Here is an 11332-nt window from a genome sequence, read left to right on the forward strand (position 1 = left end):
CATTACCTGTGCTCCAGCTCTACAAGCCCGACTACGCCTCGGGTTGCGTGCTTTTCCACGATGAGCTGGATGGACTCGTGGTCCCGCCCGGGAAAGCATGCCCCGATTCCACCACCGCTCTATCTCACCCAAGGCGACCATGTAGCGTATTGTCGAACTTGTGGGAGAGTCATCGGTTGGCTATATCCAATTGACCTCTCCGTAGAATCCTGTGTAATTGAAAGTGTTAGGTTCTCGCAAGACGAATCGGCAGGACCAGAATCCCACGAGGTATTGCTCTGACCGTTGTCGGCACCGAAAGCCGAATGCTTTCGATAAAAAGATTGAACAGACCATCGTCGACCTTCTCAACTCTGAGCCTGGATCTGGTATTGATCAAACCGCCGCCGCCTCGAAACTAGTGAAAGGTGATCGACGGATAGTCGTTACTTGCGATGAGATCGGGGAGATCGTCTTCGGCAGTCGACACGACCCATTCAAGACATTTGGTCGCAAGAAAAATCGCGCCAGCCGTGCACTCGGGCATGAAGAGGAAGAATGGAGGAGTGTCGACGTGATCGATAGAGATGAATCTTTGTCGGGCCATGCCGATCAGTGCATGTTACCTCACGACTTGAAAGAAGGTCCGAGGATCCGACCTGCTCAGACGGAGTCTGAAGTCAATGGTAGTATCGGCGGCGAAAAGGGCTGGGCGGAGCGACACACGGAAACCTCTGAAGAGCTTGTGAAGAGACAGGAGGGCCAGCGGGTCGCTGAAGAACGCGAAATGATAAGACGTGCTGCTAGAAGGCTGATTGCATTTGGCTACAGCGCCAGAGCAGACCCATCAAATATGTCGAAATCGGAGACCGAGTCTCCAGGTCAATCCAGGAAAAGGCTCGTGGGCGACAGAGAGCATTCGTTAAGAGACAGTCAACGAAAGTGTGAGGCTGTAATAAATGGTGCGGTGGTCGAGCCTAGCTTCGCAAAAGGCAATTGGGCCATAAGATGGAGAGAAACAACTTGAGGAATTCTCTTGCCATCTCACCTCATCATTAGACTACCATTCCGACGATCCATCAGATCAGTTCCTCTTCGACGGAACATACTATTTTCAACTGGCTTGTTTTTGTCATTGATAAAAGGCTTCCGCGGCCAGCTCCGAGCTATGTCGATACTCGTTCTAGGAGCCCATACTTCCAGGAATAAAAAGATGAGGTAGTCGATGATAACACAGAGGCAGAAAAGTTTGCCAGCCCAGATACCACACCCATAATAACGCTTGAGTCTGTCAATCAGAGCGTAGCTATTGACATCCGATCGGCCTCGGGCGGCGCTCCAGCTTGCGGTTGCATGCTGTCCGTAAAATTCATGTTCACTGATAGCTCCGGTGATACCATCATAGACGCGTTCAGTCCTTTGAGCGACATCAGTCCATGAGTACATCATTTTCACCTGATCGTGAAATCGCTCGGTTTTTACTTTGCCAGAGCGAAGTGCTGCAATTGCCTTGCCAGTGGCTATCACTAGATCATCCTCTTCGGGCTTTGCGAAAGTTGTCATGTGTGCCGGAAGCACTTCAGGGATACCCCCAACCCTGGTGGTAACCACATAAAGCCCGCAGCTTGCAGCCTCCACAATTACAGTTCCAAAAGCCTCAGTTAAGCTTGGATGGAGATAGATGTGTCCCCTAACCATTACATCTCGGACCTCCTCGTGACGCACAGGTCCTAACAACTCGACTTTGTCTTGCAACATCCTTCTTTCAAGCATCTGCTCTAAATCGATGGCCTTTGGACCGGAGCCTGCAATGATGAAACGAACATTTGGATGCGCGGCAATAATTCTGGGGATGGCAGCAATCAGCAAATCAGTGCCTTTATTGTAGAATAAACGTGAGATGACCACAATGAAAATGGTGTCGTCGGGGCCCACTCGTTGCGGTAGCGGCCGGGGCCTCATATAGCTTGTATCTTGGGATTTCGTCGTATGGGAAAGTGGTTGAAAATTCTCGGCTACCACAGCGTTGGGAATGACGGATACCATCAGAGGATCGAGAGATGCTCGAAGGACCGTATTCTCCTTGCACGTATGACTAACACAGATGACATGGTCGATGTCGCTCAGCGTGAATTTGAGAAGTTTGTTGGTCAAAATCGACCCAGCATCCGCAAAACCAAAAAGCGAGTGGTCGGTAAAGACCGTCCGTAGACCCATTGTCCGAGCATGCAAGATAGCTTCATGACAGAAGCTGCTCAGGCTTGCGTGACCATGGACAATCTCAATCTGTTCTCGAATAATGATGTTGCGGAAAACAGGGAAGAAAGAAAAGACTGTTGGCATAGTAGACTCTCGATAGATGACCAGGAACGGCACATGGTAGACCTTCAACCCGTTCGTCAAATAGTGCACGCCCGTCCGGCCATTGTATGCATGAGTTATGACAACAACCTTGTGCCCTCGATCGATCAGCTTGGTGGAAAGTTGGTATATATGGCTTTCCACGCCTCCAGGTTGCGGGAAGAAGAAATCGCTAACCATAGCAATGTTGTACGGCATTTTGTTGGTGTTTCCCAGGGAGTCTTTCGGTTAATGTTAATATCATTCAGCATCTCGATAAGATGTTGCGAATCTGGAGCGTGATGCTACCCATGAATGATTCATTTTCACGAATGGGTTTATTTATTAGGTGGTCACCTGCTTTTAGAGTAAGCTTAAGGGGCTTGATGAGGCATATGTGGCTTAGGTGCTGGGGTTGGCATATCCTATCGTAGGTACCCCGTAACTAACTCGCAGTAGTCCTCGTACACGAGTGCTGATCGGCGGTCACAGAAGCGGTGAGTGCTTTCTGCCGGATTTATCTGGGAACTTTTCCAACCGCATCCAATTTTCCACTGTTGGATCGAACTATGCCGAGGGACTCAAGGATAGGATCATGGTGTTTTTTGTACTCTGTTCGAATTAGAACTTTCGATGTCTCAGTTCTACGCACGCTACGTGCCCCCCGTATCGAAGACGCCACCTACACTCCCAGCTTCAACCGCACTAACAGAAAAACGCAAGAGAGCCGAACCAACAGTGCCGCATGTAAAGAAGAATAAGAAAGTCAAGTTATCAAATGGCTCCCGTGAAGAGAATAGATTCACTAGCCCGCCAAATGCATACCAAAAAGATCAATTGGCTGGCAATAAACGGAGGGAGAATGGAACGGATATCTTGAGCAAGTACCGCGCCACAGCAGGAAAGAACGCCCGCCCAGATGTTGACCCCACGCTCAACGCCCCTTCGAGCGATGATGCGCAGATTCACCGCATCCCACATCCAGAAGATGAAGGGAAAGGGGGCAAAAAGCGAAAAGCGAAAGACACTACCAAGCTAGATGTTGGAACGGGCATGTCAGAAGAACCCATCAACAAGCATGCATCGATTTATTCCAAGCTCGAACAAGCGCGACAACAAGAGAGAGCCCCGCTCGAGAACGATAATGACAATCCGACAGATGCCTCGCCAACCGAGCTCCATGGACTAGAGCCAATTCCTCAGCCAGAACAGAAAGAGAGCGTCCCCATCAGACCAACATATTCCACACTCCCTCCATGGCAGAAGACCCCTTTAGAAGTGGCTCTCAATGTGCGACATAGTTTCAAATCTCTTGGGGTTCCTGATGCTATACTGAAAAATTTGCAGAAGCAAGGTCTTGAGAATGCCTTCCCCATCCAATCCGCAGTTCTACCCTTGCTGTTGGGCGGTGGTGGTGAGCATGATGGTGACCTTTGCGTCTCAGCAGGCACAGGGTCTGGGAAAACGCTTTCTTATGTTCTCCCAATCATTGCAAGCCTCAAAGAGCTTTCGGGCACGAAACTAAGAGCTGTCATCGTTGTTCCAACAAGAGAACTTGTTAAGCAGGTGCGAGAGCTATGCGAGATTTGTGCCGCTAGTTCTCGCCTCAAGATTGCAACTGCAGTCGGAAGCAGCTCATTGAAAGACGAGCAAGATCTGCTTGTTCTGGAAGAGGACGTGTACGACCCCGATCAGTATGACCTTCAGCAACGAAGTAGGGTTGATTGGGCTCCTTTTTCTCTGGACAGACTGGTCCGCCGATCATACGATGAAGATCCTTTAAACTCAGTTGGCTTCGTAACTCAATACAGATCCAAAGTGGACATAGTCATCACTACGCCAGGAAGACTTGTTGACCATCTCAAGTCCACCCCTGGCTTCAATCTAGACGACGTGAAATGGCTTGTCATCGACGAGGCTGATCGGCTGCTGAATGAAAGTTATCAAGAATGGATTGAGGTCGTAAGCCCGGCTTTAGCCTCCAATTGTGCGAATGCCGAAAGGGACAGGCTTCTTCGATCCATGCGAATGGCTCCTCCAAGGCGGAAGGTGAAGAAAATTCTGCTATCGGCGACGATGACCACGGATATATCGAAACTCAATCCTCTTGGACTTTTCGAACCCAAGCTTGTGCTTCTGCGTAGCAGTACTAATGCCAGTCTCGATGAGGCTGCTGAAAATACATCAAACGTGCCCAATCCCGAAGAACTTCCGACGGGTACTGGTGGGAGCTTTCATCTGCCAGGGTCACTCATCGAGTCTGTGGTGCCTATCCTAGAACCTTCCCAAAAGCCGTTATATCTGGTACAGTTACTGGAACAAGAGCTCAAACTAGCGGCCGGCCCGCCTAATCTCAAGAACTGCTCGGGTGATTCTGCTGCTGACGCGGCATCCTCGACATCCTCGAGTGATTCGTCCTCGTCAACACCATCGGACGAGGATGATAGCGAAAGTTCATCAAGCTCAGATTCATCAGAAGCAAGCACAGACTCTCTACCGTCTCCCGGAACTGAACAGATCGAAGTTCCATCGACGAAGCTAGCGTCCCGTGCATTAATATTCACACGGTCTACCGCTGCTGCCAATCGTTTGGCTCGGCTGCTGTCGCTGCTGAAACCATCATGGTCAGGACGCATATCGACACTTACACGGAGTACTGCGTCCTCAGGCTCCTCAAGGCGCGCTTTATCCGCCTTCAGAAATTCTAAATTATCGGTTTTAATTGCCACCGATCGAGCCTCGCGTGGCCTAGATGTTCCCGGCCTCGAACATGTCATCTCCTACGACGTTCCAAGCAGTGCATTGACTTATGTTCACCGTGTCGGAAGAACAGCTCGAGCAGGGAAATCAGGCCATGCATGGACATTCTTGGAGCATAGAGAAGGTGCATGGTTCTGGCGAGAAATTGGTGGGAAAGTGCAGTCTCGAAATGCTGTCGCGGAGAATCGCTTACATCGAGAATCCAAGGTCAAGCGAACTACTATATCTATCGAGGACAATGACCTCCACAAGGAATACGAAGAAGCTCTCCAGCAGTTAGGACGAGAAGCACGAGGGTGAATGAAGCACTTTGGAGTGACTGTGCCTTGTCATCGCAAGTAAAGTCTTTTGGCAGGAAGCGATTTGGTCACAAACACACTGCTCTGTACCTTCAAACACTCCCACAAGTGTGTACACCTGCAGAGTCGATAGCCAGCACAGGGTGTCCAAGGATCATTGCGAATAAGCATATGTTCAGAACGACAGCATAGCTCACCACAGCCAGCCCGCTGTACATGTAGCAAGCGAATCTTTGGCGATCGGACTTCAAGATAGAAATGGTTCGTGTTCAAGCAATACATGCATCTGTTCATAACCGCTCGGCATGTACTACTGATAAAGTTGTCAGGTGCAGGCCGAGAAATCCCAAGGAATAGCCTGTTCTGAGCTCATCTGAAAGCTCGTAATTCAGTAATCCTGTATGAAACCCAAAGAAGGGCCGGGGAGGGAAGAAGATCCATTTCTGGAGGCAGCAACTGTCATGCTACATATTGTGCCTCTTGCACCCGCACTCCCGGTCATCAAAATAAACCTATCTGCGAGCGTTGGCGACATTGCGTGATTGGCAGAAAATGGCTGTGCCGAGCCGTGATGGCCTACAGTTGGACAGTAGGAGATTACGGACTCCTGCCCATACAGTCTACCTCACTGGCCGCGACTAGGCCTCACAGACTTGCTCTAAGCACGAACCAGCTGATTCAGCATTGTTTTACATAGCCTCACTCTGAACATGCAGATCTTCAATCGCGGCCCAGGATACTGGGTGAACACGAGAATCGCAATGTGGCTTGGGGCTTGAGATATCTGCACTAGGCCTTTATTCTTCGCTAGTCAGTCCGCAATCAAAGCTATGCCGAGCTGGCTCTTTACACAACAAGGCTCTCAGCATTCAAGAATTGACATTCGTGAGCTTGCTTGCTCGGCCATTGGCAGCCTGGGCTGTAAATTTCTGAGGATGTGTTTGATGGCCCTTGTCTCGTCAAACAAACTCAAGACCTGGGGTATGGCTCGAGTGAATCAATGCTGAATCGAGCATGAGAGTCATTCACCCTTTCGTGATTAGCGAACAGGACCTCATGTCAGGCATTACCGTGTCTGACTGTGCTCGTAGACGTCGGATCAAGACTCATTTTGGCTCCAAAGTGTTTGTCATGGATCCACCCAATGTTGTTTCGTGCTAACTAGTCTCCAGGATCGAACTTGACCATGCATCTCGTAAATACTGGCTGAATAACATGCATGCAAGGTTTCCATCTGCCTTCAAAGCCAGGTGGGTTTTTGGTCGAACTTGACTACTGACATCAAATCAAAACATTTAGCTGCAAATGTGCTGCACCTGGCTCCCTCTCATGCAGCAATAGTGTCGATTAGATGCAAGTTAGTCACCGTATTCAGGATGGTGCTTGCAATGGTCGGTGAGTAAATTTCCCTGTTGAACGAGCCTATGGCTCTCAACCAAAATGTTCAAGGTTGTGAACAGATAGGCTGCTTAGAAAGGTATGTGTCACCAAGCTCCCAAGCCGCATGAGGTAACAATCCGTGATCACCGAACAGGCGAACTTGAATCCCCACTTGGAAGACGACAAAGGCATGGTCTGTGACTGAAAGTCTTAATCAAAAACGTTGCTGCTGGTCCACACAGCCTTGTAGCTAAGGAATTACGAAGTGTAACTCGTACCAAGTGGCTCGGTAGATTTCGACCGTGGTGCTACTTTGTATTAGCTCAACGGAAAGAGCCAGAGTAAGCCTACCTTGAACTTAGAATTGGTTTGACCATTTGGAAAACAAGCTGTTGCGGTGCATCTGAATAAGCTTGGAGCACAAACTCGCAATTGGAACAACCCTGAACCCTGATGTTTTTCACGAAACCATCAAGTCATCCGACCGTAAACCTGACTTGGCACCTATGCAGATCACCAAGCATATCGCTTTTGATCAACACTTTTCCTTACCCCAGCTTTGCAATCAATAAAACTGGGGCTACACGAAAACTCTACGGACACAGACCAGCTCTTCAGTGTGGTTACTGGACACGAAGTTGGTGCTAACTCTAGGCCAACCTCCGGACGACTGCCCTCAATGGGAAGTATTTCAGCCTTTGGCGCCAAGGCCTGCGAGAGGTTTCGTGTTGCTCACACTTCATCTTTCCAATACTATCGTGTAACCTGGGCTCCAAAAGAACCACTGGCGCAGGGCGATAGGAGATCCTTGCAAGGTGGAAACCATTCCTGTGATTTCCTGTTATGCAATACTGGTACTCCCGAATACGGGGGAAATGTAGCGTTGAACACTCTGTCCACGCTCTTACTACGCCTTCAAGATGAGAACGGTGCTGAAATCTCTCAAGTCAGCAATGAGAGATCTGTTCATCCTAGATCGAAACACTGACGTGGAGGCGGAGGGCCTTGTCCAAGTCTTTCCATGGCTACCATAACTAGTTTCGCGACAATGCGAGCACGCAATAGCAAGCACTTCCCCCCCCCCGTCTGTTAGAATTGAGATTACAAGGACTAGGGTCACTTGGAGTCGCAGGACTGATTGTCTTGGTCCTGCGAGCGTTCCAAAAAACAATCCGGCGTTGGACTCCAATGCCAGATTCATCGGCTCATCTTGACTCAGCTTCAGTCATTCTGTTTGGATCGATATTATTTGGTCTATCTCCAGGGTCCATCCGGCTTTTCAGTCTAAGTCTAAGAGGCTGAACATATCGCACAAGTGTCTAATCGATGCCAAACGGCTCTTGCAGAATGGGTGGAGATCCCAGAATGACGTTCCAAAATTGCCCATGAGTTATCAACGCAATTTCATCTCTTCTTCGCAGACGGTGGTACAACAGAGTTCTATCTAAATACAGGTCTCATCGAGCAGGTCCCCTTGGCTGCTAGTAGCCCGCCAAGTCTATTGGGCAGCTGTAAACAAAAAGCCGCACTCGTTGGATGCTTATGTACGAGCCATCTAAGTCAGATGGAGATGAGTCATTTTGGGAGAGATATTGATTTGATCTGTCCATTGTTTAAGCCAATTCCAAACTTCTCGGATTGGTGGTTTGAGCATAAGCAGTGTCATAAATCTAATTCGGCCAGTAGATGGCAAGTTTGGCCTCAAAATATTGAGGCAGATATCCAAACGAAATACCTTGATGACGAGCGGCTCTCATCTCTGCGATCACTACTACTGGCCGCTGATTGTGCCCTGGCCATCCTTGAAGCGACTTCTCTGTGAGATACTGGAGGGCAGGTGACAATGCCAATGACCCAGTGTTCGTGCACATCGCGCAGCTATTCTCTGCTATACGGCACTTGCATGCTATAGGTCCCGAGTTTCGGAATATTGAGCTTTGTGAGGGTCCTGCTACATTTAGGGCAAATTCCTAAATAGGGCATGTCACATCCCGGCAGGATGGCCCCAGCAGGTAGAACTTGAAGAAAGGTCACACATCTTGAATACGCTGGGAGACACTTTCCCTTGCCTTGATTTGCCTTCTGCACGTTATGAGGTTTCCCATACAGCAATGACTGACCAGGCAACACATCCCAACAACATCCGATTTCGACTCGAAAAAACGCCAGATGACAGATGCTTGCATTCTCGAGCGAAGAAAAAGAAAGACTCTTTCGTGTGGTCTGGTTCAAAAGTTAGTCTTGACCCGGGGTACACATCTCCACTTAACCCTTATCATCAAGTTTTTCGTCGCACAAGCTGGCTCTTGGGATAGATGATTCGTTGGAATCCGGGGACCAAGGCGCACCATATCCAGCCTCAGCACCAGATTGGCCCAAACTTGCCAAAAGATCATGACACAGATTCACAAGCTTTCCAACTACCATCTCTACTTGGTAGAATTGTCCTTTTTTGCGGACCACTGTGTCTGTGCTTTGTACTCGCTACATAGCCCAAGAAACTTTGTTAGCAAGACGACACCCAAACCAGGTCTGTGGAGGCTTCCGAGGCTCGCGCACTTTTGAACTGGCACATTGGATAGACACGCTGATGCGACCTGGTCTAATTGCATTTGACTCTTACGTACCTCGTACGGAGTATATTCTTCTTAGCTAATAACCATAGGCCTCCCTAAGATGTCCCCTGGCTCGGGGAGGAGATTGCAGTGGAGACCGATCTCTTCCTGAAGAGGTATGCGAGATCAGGGGTTTCATTGGTCAGCAAAGACAGCATCAGTACGACCGCCCCGGTACAGTCATTGACTACTGTAAGTGGCTACTGTTACAATTTACTGGAGGCTCCCATATTCCCCCTTTCGCAATCGCTAAAGCGTGCCACGGTGCCAGAGGTACGGTCCGGCTCAAAACTTGTTACCTATTGGTCTTCCCGAGGTTGTTGCTTGGCCTACCTGTTCCGGTTCCTAATTGATCTGTACGGAGTACTTCCAACGCTAATGAATCTCATCCTCTCGATTGCTCGTGCTGAGAGGAGGAGTGGGCGCTGCTACTAGGTTCGGCTTCCGCGTGGTTGGGGCATGACTAGTACGAGATCTATATGTTTTGGGCTTCTGTTCAAGATAAGTGGTGGTCAACGGACAAGAAAGCATCACGTTCCATCCCGAACACAAAGCACCATCCCTGGCTGCCGAAGGAACGCCATTGCATGGTCTCGCACATCTTTGAGATGGTGGAGCGAGCCACGAGCGGTTTACTCGTGCGTACCCTGAGAGACATGTCCCTGCTCGAGGATTCACGACCTGCACATCAGTGTTTGTCTCGGCCGTGGTTCCTACCTCAGACCTCCCGACTCACTTTAGAAAGCTAGGTGACCGCTACTACACAAGTAAACTCGGCGGGGAAATGAGTTGCGGTTGCAGCATATTCGTGAATAGTCCTCTTATGCCATCGGATGATCCCCCTGCATATCATTTACTCTGGGTAGAAGCATGCCCTGATCTACTAGTCGATGTTTGGTTTTCGTAACTAGACGTTTTGGACTCTGCGCCCCACGCATCGGCACATGCACGAGGCTGGGAATTTCCTGAGGAGAAAAGCATTCTCAAAAGGGACTTCATCATCATATCATTTCTCATCGATCGTGCTGTTGAGGGATGTCGTACCTGACCCCAAACAGCATCAAAGGCCAAGCACTACCTATGCCCTCCCACTCCTCGAGACTACTGCATGGGTCCACTCTTCTAGTCTTTGTTCGCTAACTCGAGTACATAAGTATTCAGGTTTCTGCGACCTTTCCTGCAGCACCAAGTATCTGTGGGACTGGGACTCCGCCCACAGTCTCCGATGATGGAAGCCACACGATGCAGATCGGGATCACTTAGGTACTCGGGACGTAGACCAAATTGGCATCCCAAGACCATTCCTATCAACTAAACAATCTCTCTCCGTCTTTCTTCCTCCCTGAGACGAGTAATCTTCTCCTTAGTGCCATTCTTGCCTAGTGCGGAGGAGTCTGGGCTCAACGAGGAATATTGGTCAGCGCGCTCCCACTGACACAGCATTTCTTGATGTGTTTGAATCACAACAAGACAAAGCACTATTATCTGTTGCCACATCAAATATCACCTCATCTACGAGTAGATCTCCACCCTTCCCTAGACTCCACGCATGCTCTTTCATGGAACCGTACGAGGTAGGAGAACCCCAAGAGGGCCCCATCGTCATCCTCGCGACTTTCTCACCCATCAATTGGCCCCGGGCGAGGTGGGACTTGCATCGAGGGTTTTATCTCGACAGGAACGATAGCAGGAATCCAAAGATCCACTTCCTGCAGACCTCCGAACAAGAATTACCAACTAAAATGGGTCCTTGCGTAGCTCGGCACACACTGAAAATGAAAAGGATAATCCATCATGCTTGATTATCCAAAACCTTTCCCTCCTGCATCTTGGTATTCCGGGACGGATCAAGTAAAAGAGTTAGCCAGTCCAAAGCCAACTAATCAAGGCCATCATGACATACTGACTCCAGTATTTTTGTTTGGGGGGGGGGGGGGGGGGGGGGGGCTGCTCCTACTG

At 49.4% G+C, this 11332-nt stretch overlaps 3 protein-coding genes across 3 annotated transcripts; 2 read left to right on the plus strand and 1 right to left on the minus strand.

Annotated features, from left to right (window-relative positions):
- Positions 1 to 60: 60 nt before the first annotated feature.
- On the plus strand, positions 61 to 1006 carry A1O9_07091 (uncharacterized protein; the record flags this gene model as incomplete). The annotated part of the gene is made up of 2 exons (XM_013404037.1): positions 61 to 175; positions 231 to 1006. 2 exons carry the CDS (start codon positions 61 to 63, stop codon positions 1004 to 1006), a joined length of 891 nt encoding a protein of 296 aa, XP_013259491.1.
- A 17-nt stretch (positions 1007 to 1023) lies between these two features.
- Positions 1024 to 2538, minus strand: A1O9_07092 (phosphatidylinositol glycan, class A; the record flags this gene model as incomplete). Its single annotated transcript, XM_013404038.1, has 1 exon — positions 1024 to 2538. The coding sequence occupies one exon, from the start codon at positions 2536 to 2538 to the stop codon at positions 1024 to 1026; it is 1515 nt and encodes a 504-aa protein (XP_013259492.1).
- A 414-nt stretch (positions 2539 to 2952) lies between these two features.
- Positions 2953 to 5379, plus strand: A1O9_07093 (uncharacterized protein; the record flags this gene model as incomplete). Its single annotated transcript, XM_013404039.1, has 1 exon — positions 2953 to 5379. The coding sequence occupies one exon, from the start codon at positions 2953 to 2955 to the stop codon at positions 5377 to 5379; it is 2427 nt and encodes an 808-aa protein (XP_013259493.1).
- Between the last annotated feature and the right edge of the window lie 5953 nt (positions 5380 to 11332).

Source organism: Exophiala aquamarina (assembly GCF_000709125.1).
Source record: "Exophiala aquamarina CBS 119918 chromosome Unknown aczIA-supercont1.5, whole genome shotgun sequence".
NCBI lineage: Eukaryota > Fungi > Ascomycota > Eurotiomycetes > Chaetothyriales > Herpotrichiellaceae > Exophiala > Exophiala aquamarina.